The sequence below is a fragment of the Barbatula barbatula genome, assembly GCF_947034865.1.
Source record: "Barbatula barbatula genome assembly, chromosome: 10".
NCBI lineage: Eukaryota > Metazoa > Chordata > Actinopteri > Cypriniformes > Nemacheilidae > Barbatula > Barbatula barbatula.
This window is the reverse complement of record NC_136773.1, coordinates 4,373,124-4,398,412: the sequence shown is the minus strand read 5'-3', so window position 1 is coordinate 4,398,412 and position 25,289 is coordinate 4,373,124. Positions and strand designations below refer to the sequence as shown.

At 37.6% G+C, this 25,289-nt stretch overlaps 3 protein-coding genes across 9 annotated transcripts in view; all 3 read right to left on the bottom strand.

Annotated features, from left to right (window-relative positions):
* Positions 1 to 2,135: 2,135 nt before the first annotated feature.
* Positions 2,136 to 7,050, bottom strand: ccnp (cyclin P). Of its 5 annotated transcripts, none has more exons than XM_079466157.1 (9): positions 6,815 to 7,050; positions 6,397 to 6,522; positions 6,072 to 6,147; positions 5,336 to 5,505; positions 5,159 to 5,257; positions 4,702 to 4,857; positions 4,458 to 4,616; positions 4,056 to 4,234; positions 2,136 to 3,286 (listed from the first exon to the last, which is right to left on the bottom strand). In XM_079466157.1, the coding sequence occupies exons 1-9, from the start codon at positions 6,863 to 6,865 to the stop codon at positions 3,109 to 3,111; spliced, it is 1,194 nt and encodes a 397-aa protein (XP_079322283.1). In that variant the 5' UTR covers positions 6,866 to 7,050; the 3' UTR covers positions 2,136 to 3,108. The 5 variants fall into 5 exon arrangements, with proteins under 5 accessions (XP_079322283.1, XP_079322285.1, XP_079322286.1 ...); XM_079466160.1 differs by having other exon boundaries at positions 2,650 to 3,286; positions 6,397 to 6,699; positions 6,815 to 6,956; XM_079466158.1 differs by having other exon boundaries at positions 2,657 to 3,286; positions 4,548 to 4,616; positions 6,815 to 6,956.
* A 1,522-nt stretch (positions 7,051 to 8,572) lies between these two features.
* akt2 (v-akt murine thymoma viral oncogene homolog 2) lies at positions 8,573 to 21,104 on the bottom strand. 2 transcript variants are annotated; one of them, XM_079465923.1, is made up of 14 exons: positions 20,688 to 21,104; positions 16,137 to 16,287; positions 15,876 to 16,004; positions 15,297 to 15,408; positions 14,890 to 15,031; positions 11,935 to 12,066; positions 11,787 to 11,852; positions 11,635 to 11,703; positions 11,422 to 11,544; positions 11,182 to 11,310; positions 10,493 to 10,707; positions 10,325 to 10,412; positions 10,146 to 10,248; positions 8,573 to 9,890 (listed from the first exon to the last, which is right to left on the bottom strand). In XM_079465923.1, the coding sequence occupies exons 2-14, from the start codon at positions 16,180 to 16,182 to the stop codon at positions 9,811 to 9,813; spliced, it is 1,434 nt and encodes a 477-aa protein (XP_079322049.1). In that variant the 5' UTR covers positions 16,183 to 16,287; positions 20,688 to 21,104; the 3' UTR covers positions 8,573 to 9,810. The 2 variants fall into 2 exon arrangements, with proteins under 2 accessions (XP_079322049.1, XP_079322048.1); XM_079465922.1 differs by having other exon boundaries at positions 9,574 to 9,890; positions 11,422 to 11,703; positions 20,688 to 21,048.
* A 2,387-nt stretch (positions 21,105 to 23,491) lies between these two features.
* Positions 23,492 to 25,289, bottom strand: part of vaspb (vasodilator stimulated phosphoprotein b) — a 34,493-nt gene continuing 32,695 nt past the window's right edge. For both annotated transcript variants that reach the window (XM_079466140.1, XM_079466139.1), the window contains 3 exons: positions 25,103 to 25,175; positions 24,735 to 24,792; positions 23,492 to 24,602 (listed from right to left, as the gene is read on the bottom strand). In XM_079466140.1, coding sequence (XP_079322266.1) covers positions 24,565 to 24,602; positions 24,735 to 24,792; positions 25,103 to 25,175 — 169 coding nt within the window. In that variant the 3' untranslated portion in view covers positions 23,492 to 24,564. The remainder of the gene's footprint in view (positions 24,603 to 24,734; positions 24,793 to 25,102; positions 25,176 to 25,289) is intronic.

Here is a 25,289-nt window from a genome sequence, read left to right as displayed (position 1 = left end):
AAACCTTTAATTGCACAAATTCTCTGCATCCTACTGCGATCCACTGTACAAACAAATAATTTTGTCCTGGAGAAGATTTATAGTGCTGAAGCTGTGGTGCTTTACTAAACAAATGGCTTACTAAACGTCCTAAACAGATTAATTTCCTTTACATTTAGTCACTCAGCAGAAGCTTTTATCTAAAGAGACTTAGAGAGAGTTCAGGGAGCAATAAGCGATATGTCATACAGGAGCAATAATACAATAGGTGCTAATACAAAGTTACTAGTTTCAACAAATGCCAGACCAATACCTGTTGAGAGACAGAAGAGGGTTAGTGTTTTTTCTGGGGTTTTTTTTGGGATGCACTGAAACTCAGTGGTTAAACATTATCATCATGTTATAAAGCAACATAGTATAAATAAAACGGGCATTAAGTGCTGTAAGAACAAATCCTTCATATAATTAATTATGAAAAGTAAACAAGGAAATCCTTTTTAAAATAAAAAATTGTAAGGGTTACATAGCTTGATGTGATTTTTATTTTGACAAAGGAGTCTTGGGTTTACGTCTGCACGCAATTAAGTGTCCACACGTCTAACGTCTGTACACGAAATTACAGCGGTGTCCCAAATTACATACTATGCACTTAAACTATGCACTCAACCATGTTGTGTGTGAAATTTTGAGTATCGTAGTATCTAACCGAAAGTATACTGGTTTCCCAGACGGGCACAAATTACGTCAATCGCATGGCACAATGCGTGTGAATAAAAATCAACTTGTATATTGTATATTTAATGTAGTTTTCATCAGTTTTGTCCACATTGCTTTGGTCATCATCAGATTAAAAGCGTTATCATTAGAGATTTGCTCGAGTAGCGTCCGTTAGCCCCGCCTCCCTTCCGCTACGTAAGTGAAACTGCGACTGTTAAGTGTGTAAAGTGTCACAGTTCCACATTTTCGGTAGTGAAAGTGCATTATCCTGGTACTTAAAGTGCACTACTTTTTTTGAGAACTTGCTATGCAAAAGCACTACTCACGCTATTTCTGCTACAAGATAGCGTAGAATAGTGCATAAGTGCGTGATTTGGAATTCACCTTACATCTTTAGGCGCAATAACGCATACACGTCTGTACACGTTACGTTTAACGAAATATTTGCCAAAACGGCCTTCCATAATCAGCAGGCACGTGGAGAGGAGGGACGAGATGGATGACAGCTCGAGACCGAATGTAAAAGAAACAAAAACGGAGGAGTGGCAACGAAACCACGCACTAGATTTTGGCTCTACATGTGTTTAATGTTTTCTAATTGTGACCACTGACTGTTGATGAGACGCCGTTTGTTGTTTGAACGTCATAGTTTAAAATTAATATCTTAGCTGGGGTGTCAAACTCTGATGAGTAGCTACACATCTCATGCATGCCCTTAGTTTAATGAAAGTGTATTACCTTTTGTATTTAGTTTTACTACAACCTTTGCTAATTGGAGGTGTGGTGAGATTACATTTAAGGCTTTACTACAAACAAACCCAGATCCTTTATGGCTGTAGTTAATGGTTCCTTTTCATAAAGGATATAATAATGTCATTTTTAATTCGTTAATGTAGGATAAAGACGTCCACGACACGTGCTATTCTGGGATTACCAGCCCTGGTTTTATAATACTAAAAGTGGAATAATTGGCGTCCTGATCACCACTTCACTACAAATAATTCGGGTAACCTTAGTAAAACTATGTTCAAAAGGGAAAGCACGTGAAATAGTTAATAACTAAAGAATAATATTTCGGTATTTTTTAAATGTTGTCCTCTGATCATCCCGTTTTGCTTTTCGTGTCTGTCCCCAGCGGAAGTCTCGTGAATCAAAAGCACATGGCTGAAATATTGCGCTTCACTCAAACGTCACGCGCCTCTCAAATGTGCCAGCGCTCAGCTGCTCTACTACAGCGCCACGTGGTTCTTCTAAGTCAGAATGACGCATCGCGCTATTCTTAGCCAATCGGCTGCGATGGTGTGCGCAGACATGTGAATATGAACGAGGAGAGGCTGGCGCGCACATGTTTGGAGTTGTGCACCGGAGCTTGTTACAAACAGGCGACGTCATATGGGTTTAAATTCCCACGTAACCTATACACACAGATTGTGTGAAATGTCATTTTAATCAGTTTCTTACCGAACTGACCGCTGCAAGAAGGGGTAATGCATGTAAAAGGGGCACATATAACATAAATACAGATGAAATAGTGTGCAAGCAGAAATGACCCGGAATAACCCTTTTGAAGCAGTATGGTCCATTGTGTGTTTCTTTGTGCATCTGTAGGAGTGGGCACATCTACAGTAATTGTTTTAATGAAATGATAAATTTTCACATTTTACAGTTAAGATTTATCTTTGCTATCATTCAAATGCCTTGCATGCTGACAATGTTGAAGCTATAATAGTTAATTGATCCAGCACGACACGCTGATTTGTTGTAAACTACATTTGCCCAAGTCTGTTTACTAAGGAAAGTTATTTTGTATGGATAGAAATCCCATTCTACCAGCAAAAACACAACATCTGTCCACACTTTTAGATTGAGTGGTGCTATTGGGCTTGGCAACCTTGATTGCACAAGGCCCGTTAAAATGTCGTGTGAGAAGCGGCGTGCACAGTTCCTTCAAATGACAAGACACATTTTGAATTGAACACAGAAAGACAACAAGGTTGTAAGAGAATAGGATTTCCATTGCAGTTTTCCAAAGCAGACAGTTCATTTTTTATTTTGCACAATTTAAAAATAGACTGGCAAAACCACTTAAAAACACTTAATGTCTCAAAGTGCTTTAATTCCATAAGACACCATAACTATTCCAATATATAAAGGTTTTCACCAAAAGCATGGATAAACACTTAAAACCTATAAAGACATAAATACGATATTCTTTTTTTTAACATCAAGTGACATAAGATTGCTATAAAAAGTTAACAATTCAGTCCTATAAGCAGTTTCAAATAATTACTTTAAATTTCACAGACATTAGCATCACATTATTTGCTATAGTCAGTCAGTAGCAATGCTTGTGTACCCCTGTCCTGAAACATCTTTTGGTCACTTTTTCCTCTTTGTGGTTCTGTTGGGGCTTCATGTTTGGGTGCATGGCAGGCCTAGTAGGCCAGATGCGGTTTTGAAGGCTGGGTGCATACTGACGTGGAGGGTCTGTATGGTGGAAAACTTGATGAAGGTGGCACGGGTATCACGCCCATGTGCTCTGGCTGCTGACATGGCCATGATCTGCATTATACTGAAGAGAATGGCTTCACTGCAACATTGGGAAAATAAATCTCATGTTATAAGTATTTCAGATCAAATTTAGATACACAATGCCATCAAAGTGTTTACATTGATTTGGAACACTTTTTGGCCAAATGCTGAACAGTGGAAACATTGTATCATAATTCTCCCTATAGAGGAGTGCTATGCAGGAATTGTCTATTGGCTTAAGGATTTTAATGTCTGAAATGTGCCATTTTTAGCCCTGATAACTTTAGAATGTTATTGCGGTCATAATTTGAGCAAATCCTCCAATGAATTGAGCCCCTAACAGTTACCATAAACATTTTTATTCTACATAAAAGCTCCTTATCCAATGAAGATTTTTATCAGTAACAATGCACTCAGAGAAAAGAAACTCTTAGGGTTTGAGACCACACCCAGGAACACAAAGAAAATGCTAGATCTTAAACGCATGGCTGGGTGGTCAAAAAGGGACAAACCCAACCACTTGCTTGAATTACCATAGAAAATGTCCAAAACAAAATACTAGCAACATCTTTAATGTCTTTGTTATTTTTGCTGGGTTATGATATTCTAATATTAATCATGGTTAACACTATTAGTTACTTGGCGCTATATCAAGAGAAGCATCAACACGCTATCAGTAATCTGTTGATACACGGTTAAAGGGATTATTCATGTAGTTTGAGTTTCATTCCAATAAGGGCTTGAGGGTTAATTAAAAGCTCAAATAAAGAGGAATACTAAAGAACAAACAATCTTTAAACATTCATAAGCAGTCATTTCTTCCTAACCTGCCTATATGGATACTGGAGGCAATACACCAGGCAGTCTCTCCCTCAGGAGACAGAGTTTCCTGCAGGACCCTGCGGGCCAGACGGAGGGCAGCACCTGCCAGCTGAGCGGGCAGATAAACCACACTCTGTCCCTCCAGAAGAGAGAGCTCCAACAGATACCGTGCCATCCAAACCACCTGAACGGGAAAGATTTATGACCATAAAGTAAATAGAGGGGAAACTAAAAACTATATACAGTAAGTAATATAAGAGGTTATTTATTTATAATAGCAATAATAAATAGCCAAACAAAGTCTTATTTTTCTGTGAAAGTGCATGCTTTGGTGCCGCCAGTCAAAGTCCCAGAAATAAACATCCCCTTTTATACAGCAAGTAACTCAATTCAATGTTTTAACTGACCTTGTCACTACAGCGTGCTACAGAAGCAGAGATGAGAAGAAAGTGAAGTGGAGGGCAGTAATAGAGATCAAACTTGAGTCCAGTTAAAACTCTCCTCTCCATCCGTAACAGCTGTTTCTTACTGTAAGCGTTCTCCATCAGATAGCACAGCTCGGACACCTAACAAACATGGATTAAAAATTGACAAGTTAAAAGGCTGATGAATTCTGCAACGTTCAAGTTTGTAGACGAAAATCTTTAGTACCTCTGGTAAAAGACACTCCTCTTTCTTAGCAGCCAGAAAGAGGCAGACCACACCGAGCAACTGCAGGCCAGTGATTGAGACTTTAATAAGCCGTAGCGCTCGATTTAGCAGGTGAACTGCTAGATACAGTGTTTCCTCCGAAAACTGAAACACTTCCTGAAACGAGACAAACGTGTCTGTCAATTACAAATATATAAGTGCCGATGACTTTCTCTAATGGGATTGCAGTGTCGTTCCGCATCCAGTGTGGACAATTTTTAATTCTAAGTTCTAAGGCCCGAGTCCCATTTCCAGTCTTTTAATCGTGCATCTTCGCTATTTTGAATGTAGTCCACAGGCACGTGCAAATGGGGCTACCAAAACTAAACAACTGATATAAATGACAAAAGCACGATAAAAACAACATTTACATCTAACACCAAAACTAAAAATAAGAAATTGCATCTGCAGCACTCACATGGACCTGAATTAGCCAATCCACCAGGATGGCTCTTGTAGTGTTAGTGAAAGGCTTGGGCAGGTCAGTGTTCGGAAGAGTGCAAAGCAGCTGACTTCTCTGTGACCAAAACACAACACACAGTGTAGGACACAGCATCTTAAGTCCAAAATAAACTGTCGTGTGCAGTATCCTCACCATCATGTCTGTGAAGATGTCCCAAGCATAGGTCTTGTCGTAGAGAAGCCCCAGCTTACTGATGGCCACCTCGACCTCTCTGCGCAGAAGACCAGGCATAAATTCTCGCAGACTAGGAGTACCGGGCAACCGGTGCAGATACTTTAGCAAAGCCTCTTCTTCATAGACATCTAGCAGACAACAGGTTGAAAAGGTCTACATTTTTTAAATTACATATACAATGGGTGGTAAAAAGTAAACCCAGGTATTAAACTTCAGTGCATAATTTATGCAATTAAATTGGAGTTTAACTTGACACTTGAAAAGGATGGTTCAGTCACTTACTCACCATCGAGTTTCAGATCTGTGTTTATTTCTTTGTTCTGACAAACAAGATATTCGGAAGAACTGAAAAACAATTTTTGACCCCATTGACTGCTGTAGTTTTTTTGTTCTGACAAAATACATTTTTAGGAATGTAGGACAGCAACAGTTCTGGGGCACTTTTGACTACCACTGTCATTTTTCCTATTGTGAAAGTCAATGTGGTCCAAGAACTGTTTGGTTGCAAGCATTCGTCAGAATATCTGTGTTCAACCAAACAAAGAAATGTATACAGGTTTGCGACAATGAGAGTGAGTTGAAATGTAAATGGAATTAATTATTATTGGGTAAACTTTCCCTTGAAGGAGGGACCCAAGTCATATGGTCAGAATATTATGGGGCTTGTTATGACTTTGTCCAGAAGGCAAATCACCTGTAGAAGCAGACTCATCTTGTTGAGCATAGTCCATTATGATCCCATCCTCTGCAGAAATAGGAAGCCTTCGACCCTTTAAACATTTTCAAATGTCTACATTGTAACGGCAGGCATAATGAAAACAAAATCCATCACGGTTCCTCAAAAATGTTTTTTCACGGCAAAAAAACCCCACCATTTTTCTTATTTAAAAAAACAATCGAAGTGTGGATTATATATACACTGTGAGAGTCAATTTGATACATTTCAACACTGGTGATTATGCTGTTTGAGAATAGAATTTAAAATGTAGCCATTTTTTAAATAAGAGAGCTCAGATTACCCATCTATTCTCTTGTTCGTGTTTGTAACATTGCCCCGGTCGCACCTCCTCGCCTTCAAAAACTCTGCGCTCCTTCAGAACACAGGAGTTTGCCCACGTTCTCAGGGGAAGCTGTTTTTCCTCAGTCTTTGTGTGCGCAAAACATTGTCATTCATAAACAATAGATTGATAAAGCATTTACACTTCATAGGTCTGCACGTCGTATACATGACTGTGAACCAAACTAATGAGAATATCAACAATTCACAAAGTTGCAGTTAAAAATAAGACGTGGTCATTAAATTCACCATCGTCTCTTGTACCCTGTTGGAAAAGAGTGTTTTGCTAAATAGTAGCTGGTAATTGTGGAGAGGATTGTTGTAACAAGCAGAAAATGAGCAATGTTAAGGATTGAAAACATAAATGTTATTGGTCTTACCATATGAAGGTCCAACAGTTGCCTGGAATCACAAAACCCAGTTCGAGCCATGATTCTCGTGGACACTGCAGCTACCTTCACGCAATGAAACTACTGCTGCTGCAAGGTGACATGCCAGAGGTTAATTAACACCTGTGCCACTAATTAACCCTACGTTAAGCTCCGCCTTAAAACTACCTCCTGTCCAATCCTGTTGCCACATTTTCTGATAGGCTGTTGCTATGGATGTCCTTAGCGTTAACTGAATAAAAACGACTTGTATTTATAATAATCTAATAGCATAGATTTTTCTTTTCCAAATTTAATGATAATAAAAGATGTATGATGTATGAAGCCTTCATCTTGGGTTCCTATCAAACCTAAGTGGGGCAAGTTGTCACAAATGCTATATTTTACCTATAGGCTTATAGTAAAGTCAAAAGTACAAACGTGTTCAAATGGGCCGTGTTGTCTCGGATTTTCATAACTTTTTAGTCTTCAAACTTTTGCAGTAACAAAATTTCCTTTAAAAAATGCACAGCCCCTTCAGGAAAACCAGGCTCATTTATTAACACTACATAAGGAATTTTATGTAAGTGTTTTATAGATGTTGTTGGGGCACACTTGTATGGCAGGTAGACGACCTTTATAAAAGATTTGTAAAGGTAATACTTTATTGCCCAATTTTACAAAGTAGAGTCTAGTCTAGTCATGTTTGAGTTATCTTAACTGAAAATATCGTACAGCAAGGTCATTGTTTTGCCTCAAGTAAAAAGGAATGTTTTTTTGCTATATGTAGAGATTAGGATTTCTTAGCCCAAGTTTGCCCTCTGGTGGACGGAAGCTGTATGTTCCATGGTGAAAGATCTACTGGAGTAGGGGATCGAGTGGGTACATATATGGTTTTGGGTAGAGTAAGACACACACACACATTTTTTGTTAAAAGAATTTACTTGCATGTATGTCCTAATAGCAAAACATAACCCATACCACTTTGTAGCAAAAAAATGTCTCTGAAGATTGCTAAATACTTTAAGTCTCCCCAATATGTTTGCATCCCCATCACTAAGAAAAGCATACTGAGCTTCAATGATGACATTCGTGATTGTTCATAAAATTCAAGAACAGAACAGTTGATGGTTAAAGCTGCAAAATAATGTCACTTCAAAGCTGATTTGTCCTTTAGATATATACAAGGTAAAATGGTGAAATCACCATGGCAGACCAAAAAAGATTTGAACATCATGAAATTATGTGAACTACAGTGCGCATGTCTGGTGCAATGTTATATCTATTCACACCCAAAACCTAGTGAGCTGCCTACCTAGACAACACTTTTGGCCTCAAATTCAATCCGAGTATGCGGCTCATCAGATTTAGAAACAAATCTTAAATCAGTCCTACAGAAGCACTTTGCTTGAGCCCTTCTGTTGAATCAGTGAGGAGCTTTTTACACGAGTGAGAAAACGTTTTCAATGGAGGGATGGTAATAAATATATCATGCTTCAAGAACAGCTATATCAGAAAAAACGAATGGAAACTTCATTTCTGGTTGCAAATATATACCGAGACCAGCCAGTCACACACACACACACACACACACACACACACACAGATGTATAAACCAAGAACAAAAGAAACAAAAGTTACTATTGTAATATATATTTTATATATATATATTTATATTTTATCAAGACAATTTAATTTCAGGTCAAAGGAAGAACAAAAAACAAATGATCCAATAAAATAATGAATAAAACAAAACAAACGAAACAGTTCGATGTTGAAAACAAAGCATATTTAAAAAGGCAAATGAAGAAAAGGAACTCACACGAAGCGATGTGTTCTGACAGCTGCTGTCCAAAGAAATGACACAAACGTTACACATCTGGAGATGAAATTGAACATTTCCTCTCAAACATCCTACACATTTTGTACTACACTAATGGAAAAAGGAGAAATGAAAAGGCTGCAATGAATATGGTGTAGCACACTGGTACATGCTTCACGTTTCCACAGTTTGCTATAGGGGGTGGGTTTATTACTAACCGGTAGCTTTTGCTGTTAAGTAACAGGACATTCAAATCTCAGCATTATGCCTGCGAAACTGTAGAGGTAATGATGACAACATGATGGCCAGTTTGTGTGATACGCTAATCTTGAAACAAACAAACCCCTGGGGCAGCAGATTAAAACTGGAAAATGCCCCTCCAGAACATTCCCAGTTTGGGGAGGAAACCATGGCCTCCCTATTTACAAGCTTAAGCTGTCTTTCTCTCTCTTCCCTTTAAAATACAAACGTTATATCTATAGTGTGCGACTTCCCCCATGAAACCATGATCGATCCCATCCCCCTTTCTACTCCCTATGCCCATGTACAAAACCAAAACACGAAAAGACACACGGTTTAAGATGGAGATAGAGAACACGCATCCATTCACACAGATTCACGCGAACGGCCAGCATTCCATGTGCCGCCCGGCAGCTAAACAGCACTGTTACCCACCATCAGTACTCCTGCTGTAAAAACAGTTAACACTATTGGTAACAGCCAGTTCCAGAAAGAGCACTTGTACGATTGCAGAAATATGGCTTTAAAACTGTGACCATCTGTGGGAAACGTCCGAATGATTCGATTGCGCGAGTTCCCACAAGCTGATTTAGTGTGTGGAATAGTTGAGGGGTTTTGTCTTGTAGTCCAGTGTTTTGATTGTGTGCGTGTCCTGAAACCTGCTGGTGGCTAGGCGTTCTCTTCTTGGTTGGATGTTTTTTTATGTATTCGGTGGATTGTGTTGCAATGTGTAGTGTCAGGCTATGACTGGCGTGTTGAAAAGCCAATCGGAAACCAGGACTGGCCAGAAAGTACCACCTGTTCAGGACGCTCACAGATGCTGTAGTCCCGCCTAGAAGCCGCTCCTTTTTGGGAGGCCGGGCTGCTGGTGCATGTGTCCTTGTTTGTGTGTGTATGGGAGGGGCGTCTGCTTTGCTGGTAAGGGTGAGAGAGTGGGAGAGGATGATCACTCCCGCACGCTGGCTGAGTAGGAGAACTGCGAGAAGTGTGTGCGTGTATCCGGGTCCTCCGCATCGAGACTGTCATCTGTATGCGACACAGACAATACATGTCAGAGACAGCTACCCAACTATTCCTTTACAGAAACATATCATACATTCAGAACCATAATCACATTTCAAACTTGCAAGAGTTTTAAAAACCAAACAGCTGTGCTGAATAATTTAGTCGTTTCTCACGCCACGGAGTTCATTTTCAAAGACAGACTGGTTAAGAGAAAGGCTTTTTCGCACGGACTTGAGCGTGTTTCGTGAGCTCTCACATGTAGACGGAGGTACTCACATTGGTCAGGAGGCGTGACAGTGATGGTCTGCGCAGTGAACTCGTCGTCAAAGTATCGCGTGTCCGTCTCTGAGGTCACTTGTGGCTTGAAAGGAGGGATGAGCTGCAGACGAAACGAAAAGATGACGCATTTTAAACACTCTTGGCTGAATATCTGCATTGTTTTTCGATGCTTTTACCTTCTTTTGAAGGACATCTTGCCAGTTGATGGAACTGAAGAACTTGTGTGTCATCACTTCTTTAGCATCATCAGGACTGCCACCGAGCCTTTAAAACATCCATGTAGTAAAAAGTCTATCAACTCAAGCACTATATATACTTATATAACTAGGAGAAGCTCCCCTCACCTCTGTTTAGGGTCTTTCTTGAGCAGGCCAGCCAACAGGGCTTTGGCCTCAGGCGAGAGATTTCTGGGAAAACGAATCTCTTCCATTAAAATGAGCTCGAACAGACGCTCGTGGTCCTGATTATAGAACGGCAGCCGACCGCACATCATTTCATACATGACCACACCAAGACCCCACCAATCCACGGCACGGCCGTAATCGTTGTCTTCTAATACCTACACATAGAGAAAGACAAACAGGGGAGAACAGAGAAGAAGTGAGCGAAATAATGACAAAACAAAATTCGGATAACTGACGGATAGCTAAAAACAGACGGGAAGTTAAAGTATAGCATACATCGTGTACGCATGATAAAACTAAACGGCTCTAAACTGCTTTTGAGGAAAAGTAGACTTATTTTTTAATGTACTTCTCAAAAATATTCTTTATGTACTTTCCCATTAAAACTCTCCTCAATAAGTATTTCTTAATGTAACCTCAATGGTGAAGCTTATTTGAATAATCTATGGTTTATTTCATTTTATTGCATCAACATTAAGTAATTAGTGATCAACTACAGTGTATACACTGCACAAAATATTTTAAAAACTCATAACTACCTTCAAAAGAGTCTTGAGCAACATATTTTTTTATTAAGTACGTAGAACACAGTTTTACACAATAAAGGAGTTGAAAGAACTGTAGTGTACCTCAGGGGCAAGATACTCTGGGGTCCCACAGAACGTCTTCATGGTGGCTTCATTAGTAATGCCCTCTTTACACAGGCCAAAGTCTGTGATTTTAATGTGACCATCTTTATCCAGCATTAGATTCTCCAGCTGCCGAGAGAAACGCATTTCAAACAGATTCTGTCATGATCTGACAAAATTAAATGACATACTTCGCGTAAATTTGTTTTTAACAAAAATTTGTATTAAAAATTAGGAAACCTTTAGGTCCCTGTAGACGACATCTTTAGAATGCAGATATTCCAACGCTGAAACTATTTCAGCTCCGTAGAAGCGAGCTCTGTCCTCTGTAAACACACGCTCTCGTGACAGGTGAAAGAACAGCTGGAGAGAAAAGGAGAAAGGTAGAACATTTTTAGAGAAACGATAATAAAAGCTTGGCTTTTTTGTAAAATATGGTCGTATGTGACAAACCTCGCCACCATTCGCATACTCCATGACGAAACACAGCCGGTCACGTGTTTGGAAGGCATATTTTAGTGTCTGCATTTAGAGAAAAATAAATGTAGTGTGGAACAAAGATGATTGTACAAGTAAAACAACAGCAGTGGCCTTGATGAACCAACCGTAAGGAAAGGGTGCCGTGTGCTCTGCAAGACTCTGCTCTCTGTGATTGTGTGTGCGACTTCATCCTGAAACAGACCAAAAAACACGTCACCTCTCAAACAAGCAATTGAAGACCATTTGAAAATTCTTGATCCGCGTGCAGCCCACCTTAGCGATGATGACTTCCTTGCGTAGGATCTTCATGGCATAGTACATGCCAGTGGCCTTTTCCCTCACCAGAATCACCTTCCCAAAAGTGCCTTTACCCAGCAGTTTTAGGTAGTCAAAATCACTCATTGTCTTAGGAAAAAAAAAAGATCATAAAACAATACTGTATGACTATATGGGTCATTCTACAGAATTGGTGCAAAATAAGAGTTGGAAACATCTTAAAAACAAATTCTAATTGTGCAGTTAATTTTCATATTGTAATTTCAGAAAGTTTTTAAATATTCTTCCTCTCCACAAATCTTCTCAATTCCAAACCCAATAATATATCATTTCAAGGGGTCATATGGCACGTATACGTGTTTGTCTCTGTCTTTTGTGTGTTATAAGGTGCCCATGCATGTATTAGACACGTTAAATTACAAAAATGAAAGTGTCGGAAAAAAGATGCATTTTATCTGAAAACAAATGCTCACACAGACCTGCCTGAATTTCTTTGTGTAACCACACCCCACAAATCTACGTCAGTTCGTGGTATGATTTGACAGAGACTGCCCAAATGTATACTCAAGGTGGACATACCCGTGAGTACAACAGCTTTGGAACCTGAGACATGTCTTATGACCCCTTTAATAAAAAGGATTATATTTACATATTAAGATTTTGTATAAATCTACTTTTATGTAAATCAATAACAGTTACAATTTTAACAATATTTCAAACGTAATTTATGGGATTTGTTGTATTTTTAATCAATATTTCTTTGTTAAAGGCATAAAATGGATCATACGGATTTCAAAGTTAAGAATTCATTACTTTATTGCATTGAACCAAACACTATCATAACATCTCTGTTGACAGTTTTGTATATTTAATTTTTGACAAAACATCCCATGTTTCGGTCGTGACACACGCATTTTCAGTAGTGATGGTAATGTTTTGGTAGTGATCACAATATAACATTTTTACAGCTGAATCAGACTTACAACATTTAATGTTAATACAAATAACTAACTACAGTATGTTGCACATACGCAGCCAGCACATATACTACGTCAATACTAAAACATACTTAATGCTAATGATTTGCATAACTGTACAGAGTTTTGTTTATTTCCACAAATAAAGAATTAAGTGTCCCTTTTGTCCCTGCTGAAAACCTTTTGTCATTACAGTGATATGTTTCGGTTGTGACTGTTTTGGTAGTGATAAATTTGAATAATTTTGAGCCTAGCTCAAATATGATAATCAGCACATGGTTAGCAAGCACAATTCTGAACAGATGTACACACATAAAAATGACATTTTATGGAATAACGCCCAAAGTTTCACACAAACTGGTAAGACCAATCTACTCACCATGTACTTTATTAGAGAGAGGGACACAGTTATAAGTCTTGATCAGAAATGTAGGGCTTAAATCAGACTCAGCCAATGGACTAAAACATACACGGTTTCGGTAGTGACACGAAAATCCGGGACACATATTTTTTTACATAAAAAATATTTTTAAATGATTAATCCTTATCTTCACTTTTTTTTTTAAACATCAAAACTATATTTTAAACTTGAAACTTGAAATTTAGGGGTTTTGGTTCAAAACACCAATCTGAAATTGAAAGTACCCAATAAAAGATCATTTTTTTATACACTGCTCAAATAAATAAAGGGAACACCTGATCGTCACAGCTCAACACCAAGGCAGCTACCCCAGGACTATCAACCCGGTAAGTAAGCATAAGTGATTGTGAACCATTTTCACTTGTTTTGGTGCAAATAAAAGTGACAACAGGTACACTGGAGAGGCAACAACAAGGGTGGTCTGTGGAGGACCATTCTCAGAGGGTCTTACAGTCCTCCACGTGCTATGAAATATTGGGATGAAATCATCAGCTCTATTGTCAGATCTTATGCTGGTGCAGTGCAGATCCCTCCTGGTGCATGATAATACACAACCTTAGAGTCTCTAGGCTGTTTCTGGATGATGAAGGCATTGGTTACATTGACTGGCCCCTCACGTTACCCAGACCTAAATCCAGTGGAGAACCTCTGGGATCTCATGTATCCAAAGCCATTAAGTAGCACCATAGACTGCACAGGAGCTCACTTATGTTCTGATCCAGGTCTGAGAGGAGATTTCACAGGAGTCCATGTGCCATCTCATCAGGAGTACGCCCAGACATTGCGGGGAGTTCATACGGGCACTTAGGGCCGTGCACATTACTGACAAACATTATGAGTTACTGTGGTAAAACTTTAAAAGTTGAAAGAGCCAATATTATAATTTTTTTATTAATATTTGATTTTACTGTAATTCCTGCCCTGAATGCGTTTACAATTTTGGCTTTCATTGACCATTGTCACATTATTTTGTTCTCGCAAGTTATGGAACGTATGTAAGTGAAGAGATTTAACCTGGATATTTTGTTCATTGAGATCTAATGTAGTGTGATTTAAGTGTTCCCTTAATTTTTTTGAGCAGTGTATATTAAGCTTACTGACATTATAAATATTATTGTGGGTTTCAATAGATGATGGGAGGATCTTAGTAAACAACTAAGATTTGAATACTTGAATGCTTTTTAAATGTGACAGCAGTGTGCAGGAATTCTGTAGAATGGCTCATATACTGATGATAATTATATAACATAAACAGAGATACAAATTACATATTTAAGCTGCAATTCGATTAAACCACAAAAATGAATAAAGCTACGCAGTAAATCGGTGTCACAATGGATGATTAAACACTTAAGCAGTCGTTGTGTGAAAATATCCCTGCTGAATGCCCAAAACAACCAATCAGAATAAAATATTCCAATGTGAACCTTAAATGCAATTTTCGCACCACAGTAATGTAAAAATTAGCAGCCAATTGCTTTATTCTGCTATTTTTTACAGTTTTGTTTATTCTAATCATGCAAATATAAGCCTAAGGTACTCAAGATCACTTACTACTTTGGTGCGGGACTTTGCAATGGCGGCTTCAATCCCCTCCAAGCTGTTGTCTCCAGGAGAACCAAATTCCATTGGCTCCTCCTCTTCCTGGGACTTAAGCCCATTGGCCACAGCCTGAATTGCACGTATCCACTCCTCTCTGAATGAATAGCAATGAAAAAATCATCAATCATTAAAGAGAAGAAACACTTTACAAAGCAAATAAAGGGTTCTCTTATTATTTTAACATCCCATTTCAATTGTATAAAAATGACCTAAACCTAAATAATGAAGTCATTGTTGGCAAAGAGCTGGCAGATACTAACAAATCTGCTTTCCTAATTAACACCATTCAACTTTCTTCTATTCATCTGCCAGAGACGTCTGAGTTTAGTCAGACTCTTTAAAGCATCTCTGGTCCTCACCTCTCAGCATTGCTGTCCACGTGGAAGGTGCGCTCGATAACGGTGGTCCACTGCAGGCAGCGGATGACAAATGTGTTCGGCCGTGGTCTTTCAGTCTTCATCAGCTGACACTCTGTAAAAAATTGTAACAGGTTCACAATGGTGTTTTTTTGCCTTGATGTACAGATTCAGTTATTCCTCTTACTGGGTGATTTCTTTAGAGAATATGGTGACAATTAAATATTTAGAGCATTGTACTGACACCATTTTTTATAATGTAATGAGTTTAATATTGCTATGTAGTTACTTTTCATATTGTATTGTAATTTGTCATTTTAATACTGTAGTTCTGTGTTAAGTGTGCAATTTTTGTGCCCCTAGTCTCACCAAAGAGAATTGCAAAATCAAAGACTTTCCCAACACATAGAACAACGTGTTGAAACAGTCGGATTGTAAACAAAACCTGGTAAGTTACCTCAAGACCAATAACTAAACACAACACCAATACACAAAAATACAACACCCCCTACAAGAACCCTTGTGCGAAACACAAATCAGTGTGTGTTTGTGGAGATGTTTAAATGGCAGACTGAGACATACCAGCGACTGAGAAGTTGTTGAGAGGCGGCTGACTGTGGTCTGACGTGTCGGGCTTCTCCTTATAGCCAATGAAAGAGCCATCACTCTTTAAGATGAAATATCGGGGCCTCCAAGTCTTAATGTATTCACCTGCAGACAGGAAAAAATACAAGGAAGTAGAAGACAGGATAAGGAAGAGATACAGCGAAGGCTAAAAGATAAAGAATGGTCAAAAAAAGAGTGAGACACGTCCCAACAGATGGGTCAATAACTAGATCACACCTCTCTTGTGGAGCCAGCCCTCCCTGACGACGCTGACCTCGTTCATACTGGGTGAAGTGCTGTGTGGAGCACAGGGCAGGGTGGCAGGGAGATTGGGGGAGGGCCAAGTCTCGGGTCAAGCTGGCGTTTGTTACCACAGAGCTGAACTCACCTGGATAAGATAACACAATTAGACCAACGTCAAGCAAAATTAGAATTTTTACCAAGCATCAAATAAAGCAGAATCATGCCAATTTTACAACCGGCAAAACATGAAAATGAAATATGCTTAAGTCCCTGAAAATCATTTTGTAATAATTCAACAATTATTACAAGATAATACAATTTACTTGTGAACTTATTGAGTGAGCTAACCCAAGTGTTCCCCAAATGGCTACCTGACTAGCCCTACAGGAATGCTACCTGTTCAGCAATGTTTCTAATGTAAACTTGCCATAAATGCAGCGTTCAGCACTGATATATCAGTCAAATCTCAGATGATCTCATGTTTAACGGAAGAGAGTCTGTGGAAGTTACCTACTTTTTATCTTACAGAATAATAATACCCATTGTCACATACTTCCAATACTGAACTACAGCTGTGAATAGCAAGAGGAATCATGTCATGTCACGATGATGCATATAAAACTCTTAATGGAAATGTTCTGTGCTTATAATACATTGCATGAATGACTTTTAAGTGCCGAGTCTAGTATTCTTATAGAAATTGCTTTCTATGCGGGATACAAAGTGCTGATCTAAGATCAGGGTGTATCTTTAGACTTTGTAAATGCTGAAAGAGAATCAGACTTTGGGTCTTTCGGTAGAAAGTTGAGCTGACCCATTTGTATAATAAGGTGGCGGCATATATACAACTTATTTGCCTAATTTAGCCTATTCATCCTTTTGGGCTAAATAGCCATTTTACAACATTTGTTCCAATTAAACAAAAAAGATATACTGACTCCGCAAACTATACATACTGGATGTGGGCAGCAAGTTAGAATTTGTTTGGATTTGTTCCCTTATTTTCTGCAATGTGTTTTTAAACCATTTCCAACAGGAAACTGGAGAACATCTCTATCACTATGGAGATGAGAATTAGATTTCATTGAAGCCGGTTGGATCCACAGGCGAACAGAGCATTGTATGCTGAACAAGACGCCTGCTGATCACAGCACAACATTTAAAAGCACTGCCTCCGGTAAGCTTAACTGAACTACCTGACAAATCACCTTGTTTTTAAGTTAATTTTAAAGTGAAAATATATGTAATGTGTCAATTTAAGATGACGTTTTAAGTTACTTCATCTTTTTCCAGATCACACATAGCCCTGCGACATAACCAATACACTTTTGCAAGAACATTTCAAATCTTCAAACTGTTAAAGCGCAGAGCATGACATGCCAAATAAATGCTGATATAATCAAATAACTTGCATTAAACCCAAACCAATATTTACTGATAAAGCCACAGACAAAGATTATTTAAAAAGCTGTCAGTCAAGTTTGGCAGTCTGTCCGAGGTACAACGATTCACACAGGATGCGACGTGTTGCATTTCATCTGTACAATTTTTAACATACCCAAATTCTTGTACCAAAATCGCAGTGTGTCTGAACTGCTAACCTGCGGTGACCACTAAACTGCTGACTGCAGACTTGCAAAAATGTCTCTGTCAGTAAGAGAAGAAGTTACATATGGATGGAGAGGGCTAATTGGTAGGGCTGTGTATTGGCAAGGGCCTCACGATACGATACATATCACGATAGATGGGTCCCGATACAATATATCACAATACATTCGATACGATACAAACGTTCGATATATTGCAATCATTTGTTTTAAATAAATACAAATTAAGAGTGAGCTAAAAATACATGTTGGTGTGTACAATCTATGGTATTCTGGTATGTTCATCACATTATAGTGATAACTCTGCACACACAAAAGATTCCATTCGATTTTATTAACAAAGCTATTTATAAGAGGTATTTGTCATCTTGCTTACACAGTGTTACTGAACAGCGAACATATAATGTTTAAAGTGCATATTTAGTCATTAAACATTTAAATGCAAATGCCACAAAAAACTTATTTTTTTCAGTATGTTGTTAATAAAAAACAAAGTACATTAAAATCTATTCATAAAACTGAAATTGTCAGTATGACTCATCTTTTATATCCCACTCCACCAGTGCAGTTTTCAGTAACTCCGCAATGTTTATGCCAGTATGGCTCGTCTCATGCATTGCGCGTGTCTGTGGTTGTGATGTCATCCTAACATACGATGCATTGCAAGTCAGGGTCACTCGCTCTACCGAGCTAAGGGATTTTTTTACCTCTTCGTAAATCCCGGGTACTTCTACGTCCGTTATGTGCCTGCGAATCGGAATCACATAACACAGCTAGTGTTCACCATATGCCCGAAGCCGGGGTTTTCAACCACACTGTTGCAAATCCTTACAAATAAAATACACCACCGACTTCTTTGCACGAGCTAAGATATACGGAAGCTTGTTGGTGATATTATATGAATGAATCTACTTTACGCCATTTGCTTTCTCGCACCCGCTTACTTTTGAGACATTGTCCGTATGACAGCGAATCACAGCGACATCAACAGGAACGGAAAAAATGGTTATGCGATGAAACGTCATTTTGAATCCATTCAAAACATGACTTATTTAAGGTATCGATACTATAGGTTGGACTATCGATACACTATCGTGAAAAAAATTATCGCAATAGTCAGCTGTATCGATAATTTTGCACAGCCCTACTAATTGGATACATTGCCTTTATGGACTATTCAACAATTAATCACATCCAAAACAAAAGTTTGTTTTTACATAATACATTTCTGTGCACTGTGCATATTTATTTTGTATTTATAAACACACACACGTATACATACACAAATTTCCTAAATGTGTGTGTGTGTATATTTAAACATTTATTCATTTTTTGTATTTTTCTTAGATAAACATGTATGTGTTTATCTGTGTGTAGCGACAGCACACAGACATATTTTGTAAAAACAAACTTTTATTCTGTATGCAAATAAAAATTGAACGGCCCTATTTTTTATAATACTCAAACTATATTAAAGGGATAGTAATTTATTGACATATTTGGCATTTTAAACCGTTATGACTTTCTTCCATAGAACACAAAAAAATACTCATTCACTCACCAACATTCTTCAAAATATCTTCTTTTGTGTTCTGCAAGCGCCCAGGCAATTAAACATGAAGATGGACGTTGAAAATTCGTTTCAAATAGCAGGTTTCATCCAAGGACGCTGACATTTGTCACATACCTGATTTTGTTTGTTTGGTTTACATGCAGTGTCAGCATATTGTTTTCATGATAAGAAAAATGTACGGTAAACTATATTAGGTTTCTAAAATCGACTTTTTCTAAAATGATTTAGGACAGTAAACGTTAAAAACACGCAATAACGAAAAAGTAATTTATTTTAGTTTTTGTTGTGAAAGTACGATCAGTATATGACAGCAGTTTTCTTGGCATCGCAGTGCATCACAGGTCTGGCATGCTATTCTATCACCATGGGCACAACGCTGGATTATCCCTGCAATATAAAATCCCCACCTTGTGACACCCCCCCATGCTAGTCCCTTACACAACTGCTCAGCACAGCAGGCATTTAACACACACACACCGACTGTCTCTCTCACTGCAGACTAGTGCAACTAGTGTGCGTGCACAGTTGGTCAGTGTTCTGCATGCCCGTTCCTCTTTTTTCTCAGTTTTATACAACCCTCATACACACACAGACACGCTTTGAAGTCCAAAGGAGAAAGACAAACAAGAGCTGGGGCCATTTCAACAGACTAATGATTACACACTTTCTGTGCTGAGTGCAGAGCTTCCAGACCTAAACCTGACCTCACTCAACCTCAATAACATTCACACACCAATTTGACTTAGAACTTCTCAAACTTGATGGATGCAACAGCGGTCAAACATCTAACCACGTTAACCTTAAAGCCGCGACGTTTTAGACATACAAGCACAGTTGTTATGAAGAACCGGATAGCAGGTCTATTAATAAGGCACTTTGATCGATCATACAGTAAGTACAGCGACTCGGTCCTATAGATCCACATCCATCACTCATCTGTACCGCGTGTAAAGGGCCCGATCTCTCATGTCCACAAAATCAGCTGGGCTTTTTTTTACTTAATGGACTCCCCCAAATATATCTTGAAAATAGCTCAACAGGAGAGTGGCGCAAGATGCAGAAGAGACCGGGTTTATATTAATCGAAAGTGTGCTGCTATTTATTACACTGGTAACGTTATATAACGCAAACGTAAGGATGAGCACATGTGTTATGACGGGGAATGCGGTTTATCTGTCTAGTAGTAACCCAAAGAAACACGTTCATACGGATTCATCTGACAGTTCCGCAAAACAAATGGCAAATATACAGTCCTATTTAAATACACAGAGAGAGAGAGAGAGAGAGAGAGAGAGAGAGAGAGACAGAGGGGGCTAGGCTAAACGACACGCTAGCCATCAATCATCGCTGGGTTAATTCACTTACCTTCAATTGTGTTTTCCTAGGTCCGGTAGGTAAAATGCTATGTAAAATCTTCAAAAGTCCATGTAGCTGAGTGAAAACAACGCGTTTGGGGGTGTAAAGTGTGAGTTTATTCCTCTCGCGAGCTGGTGTGTATTGAACTCTGCCAATGACCACTCAGCTGCCCCAAAAATAACAACACCTACCGCCAGATTCTCCTCACAAACTCCCCCTCAAGCGCCCAAAACACGAGCACGGACGCTCAAACACATCCCACGGTGTTTATCCGACGCGTTTAGCGCTTTAAACCCTCACCCTCGTCGTAGGTCTGGGAGTGATTTTACGGCGGTGCTGGTGTCGCGGACAGGCCTCCGTCTAGCGACTCAACGGGAGCACAAACAGGAAATGACCTCAGCACACGCTCGGCGTGACGTCATCTCTGTCGTCCGAGTTTGAAAAGGACTATTTTGACGGATTCCCCGCAGGCTTTTCACGATTATTGCAAAGTAATGCGGACTCGGACAAGAAGCAACCCTTAAGAAAGAAATAGTTTAAACGGTGTTAATATAAATGAAAATAAATATTGAATAATAGATTCTTCAGGAGTTTAATTCATTGTCCTTCAATATTTCAAAGTAAACAACATTGGAATAATATTTTTGAAAACATTAGTTTGAAAATAGTCTGGACTCATAATAACAAATAAAGTTAGTGAAGTATATTTTTCATTAATACATATAATTTATCCAACAAATCAATTTCTTCAAAAAAAATATTTACAAAAAGAGTCTTGTGTTTTTTGTTATTGGTACAGATAATATTATACATAATTTTTTTATAATGTATCTATACCAGTTTTTTTATTGATGTAGCACATGTTTTTCAGTCATTATGTGGGATAAAAGTTAACATACAGAAAAAGGATGTCATTTTATTCTATGAAAATATTAAGATGGCCAAAAGCAAAATTTTTATTTTAAACCTTATTATTTTATTTGCAAAGGAAACCCAAATATTATGCTGTTTAAAGTGGAGATGAACAACATTTACTTTGAAACACTTAAAGTGTTTCCGCAAACAGAAAAGCTGCCAAAATGGACTTCTACAGTGCTCTTAATCCCTTTTTTAAAGTTTTTTATTTATTGTCTCATGTAAAATGTATTTTTTTCTTCCCTTTCTTTCTTCCTTCCTTTTTTTGTTTTTGTTTAAGATATGGATATTACAAATATGATATCATGTTATTTGTTATTATGTTATAAGTGTTGTATGTTTAATATATTTTGAAAGATGAAAAATATTAACCTATTTTACAAATTTATTTTATATTTACCCTTGTACATGAAAAATGGTTTCACAATGAAATGCCATTCTCACAACCTAAAACAGGCTAAAGGAAAATGTTTTTTTTTGTTTAAGGGAAAAATAGTGAATGCCAAAATGCAAAACGTTATAGATGTTATAAGGATCTCATAGCAGTTATATATATATATATATATATATATATATATAATGTTTTTTTCTTTTATCTATAAATATAACACTACCGTATTTTGATATGAAAGTGATTAATTTTAAGGTCACTGCAATAAAGGGAAATGTTGTATGTTTCATTGATATGTTATCACATTTTTAATGACTCATATTAATTAATTAAACTCAAAAGAATGTATTTGCTACTATTTTAAACATTTAAACATTAGTGTACGTTGAATAACAAATATATTTTCATAAAGTGTGGTAACACCAGCTGAAATTACGTCTGTTTTCAGATTTACAAAAAATATTAGAATTTCCACATATTGTTTATACATAAACAATAGCAGAAAATACTACTAAAATTACTACAGTGTTTTGTTAGTCATTGCGATATTTTGAGAGCCTTTAGAAGTTATTATAATACTAACATGTATTTTTTTTACATTTAACATGTTATTGACTATATTAAGATGGAAATACATTTAAATATAGTGGAATGTGTACATTTACAGCATATGTGTGTACAACACCAATAAAAATGAATAACCATGGATTTACTACAGTATAACCAAAGATTTACGATGGTATTTTTTAAATCAACAAACATACTGCCATACAGGAACCATAGCTGAACCAGATATGTAGTTAAACTGGTGTCAATACAAATGGTAGTAAATCTGCCAAAAAAACACAACTGCTACACTTTTGCTATAATAAATCTATGGTAAATAGTTTTACATACCAAAAGAATGTTCATCTTAGTGTTGTTTGAACAGAGCCAAAGGAGCTTATTATAAGAAATTATAACCGACAAAAAAAATACAGAAGAGATTTTATCTGAAGAATAGTAACGTGTGTATTGTTATTGCCCTTAGCCTGGCTTGTTGTTGAGGTTATTCTGATCCTCAACTTGATCTAAATGTGTTTATCAGGACTCTGGTTGTAAAGCGGCAGTTGTTGACAACTCTGCTTTGGTCTATTCATAACAGGAAACAACAGCTCATTATCTTTCCACTGTTCCTCTCTTGGTCATGCTGCAAAACATTTATATAGTCAAAGAAATTGTTTCCTGGATTTCATAACAAGAGTGTTCTTTATTATGCCCAGTGTATGTGGACAATCAATGTGTTCCAAACATGTTTTCCTCAGCCCAGGGGCTTGGATATTTTACAAAATATGTGGGTGCAGGTTATGCTTTATAATAGTCATCTTTGTAGATCTTTGTATAATAAATAACACCATAAAAAAGCAATAAAATATGTTATTAGACAAGCCAAATATGATTGCAGTGGCTGTAATGTCATCTTGCGATGTGTGGATCCATAATGGTACAAATAAGAGGCAGACACAAATGCAGTAGAGGAAGCAGCTGTATTTGACTATAAAGGCATCTAATCCAGTGTCTCTATGCATTTTCTTTATATTTCAGTGTAAAAAGCCTATACTCTATAGAAAAAGAAACAAAACGATAACAGAACCCCCAAAATAATAATAATAATAATCTCTGAAAGGAAAACATTATAATCACAATTAGTCCCCATTCACCAATTATTTCAATTAAAATAGAAACATTATCTAAGTCTTTTATCATTTTCCCTCAAAACAAATATATATCTTATATATATTTTATTTATATGCATTTTCCAAGGCAGTTTGGCATGGCCAAGTGACAAAACGTATCATGGCCATTGTTATATTTCATATCTCAACACAAGGTTTAAAAACATATCTCAAATGATGGCAGAAGTTATGAGAAAGTTTTAGGACCACCGGACAGAGGTGAGATGAGAAGATGATGTGAATAAAAGACACATATTCACACAAACAACACAAAGCTCCAAACTTCAAATGACTCAGAAATCTTTTTTTCTTAGAACCGAGAAACATGCGCTAAATCAGGACCTGATATTAAAATCCCAATTCGAAGTGCAAAAAAATACTAATTCAAAGCGCAGGAGAGGGACCTGAGATGGTGGTCTGGTCACAGAAAGTGTGTTGGATGGATTGTTGTTTGTGTGCTGCACGTGTGTTTCGTTACACCTCAGTGGTGTCTCATAGCCCTGTCGATCATACAGGGATCTGCATATGGCCATTACGGTCACTGGGATAAGTGATATGATAACTTTCCCTGAATACAAATAACTTTAGGCAATTACAGAGTTTACTGTGAGAATGTTTTGGCTTTATGTAACTGTGGATTACAAGAAACAAGCGTGAGTGATGAAGAGAGATGTGTGTGATGTGATTTAAGACTAAATGAAGAAAGGATAAAGGGTGGAATATGAAAAATAAACAAATGGCAGAGAAAATGCTAGTTACAACAAATCTCATCTTGGGTTGAATGGTAATGATTAGGGGCACATGTGTTCATGTGTGTGTGTATCCCTGGGCAAATCAGGAGCTGATCCCATTCATTTCAGTGGGACTATGTAGACCCTCGTTTCTGTAACTCCTGAATAAAGGCTGTAAAAGACAACAACAAACAAAATGAACAAAAACACTTACAATTGTTTATTTCAATCTAACCCCAATTATTACATTTCTTAAAAGGACTGTCACGATATTATACTTTTTTGGCCAATGTATTACACTTACCTCCAATGATTTCATTTTTAACCTTCTGAAGTTCTTTTCTCACCTCCTCTAGCAGTTCCTACAAAATCAAAGGCAGATAACCAAAATCCATAACAAAATAGATATATAAAACTATAAAATAAATTAGATCTCAGATGCGTTTTAGTCAATACAACATTTTGTTAAAAAACGGAGTATACTAACAGATATTCCATAAAATATGGCTATATTGAAAACATGTCCTTACTTCATGAAGTTACTTAATACAGTAAGGCACTTTAATACTTAATTGTAAATATAATGGGGGAAAAAACACTGAACGCATCCTTCTGGGAAGAGACAAAAAATTTAAATGTAGGCTTGTTATCAGCTTTATTTGAAATTCTGACCTGTTTAAGTCGTTCCATTTCTGACTCTCCTTCTGCACTCTCGGCCTCTACTGATTGGCTTACAGGTTTCATCCTGTGAGGGTAGGAAGACAATGTATTAATAAATGAAATGAGGGAAAAATTTTCAAATAAAGAGGGAAGACAATAAAAGGAGAAAAAGCAATCTTCTGCACACCATCCCAATTGG

Excerpts from the sequence above, each read along its gene's own strand:
- akt2 (XM_079465922.1), bottom strand. The coding sequence starts at position 16,182 with ATGAACGAGGTCAGCGTCGTCAGGGAGGGCTGGCTCCACAAGAGAG. Across the intron at positions 15,032-15,296 it reads GTGGACAGCAATGCTGAGAG|AGAGGAGTGGATACGTGCAA; the intron begins GTGAGGACCAGA and ends CTATTCATTCAG. Across the intron at positions 10,413-10,492 it reads AAGAAAGACCCTAAACAGAG|GCTCGGTGGCAGTCCTGATG; the intron begins GTGAGGGGAGCT and ends GATGTTTTAAAG.
- ccnp (XM_079466157.1), bottom strand. The coding sequence starts at position 6,865 with ATGGCTCGAACTGGGTTTTGTGATTCCAGGCAACTGTTGGACCTTCAT. Across the intron at positions 4,858-5,158 it reads ATTGGCTAATTCAGGTCCAT|GAAGTGTTTCAGTTTTCGGA; the intron begins GTGAGTGCTGCA and ends GTCTCGTTTCAG. Across the intron at positions 4,235-4,457 it reads TAGCACGCTGTAGTGACAAG|GTGGTTTGGATGGCACGGTA; the intron begins GTCAGTTAAAAC and ends TTTCCCGTTCAG.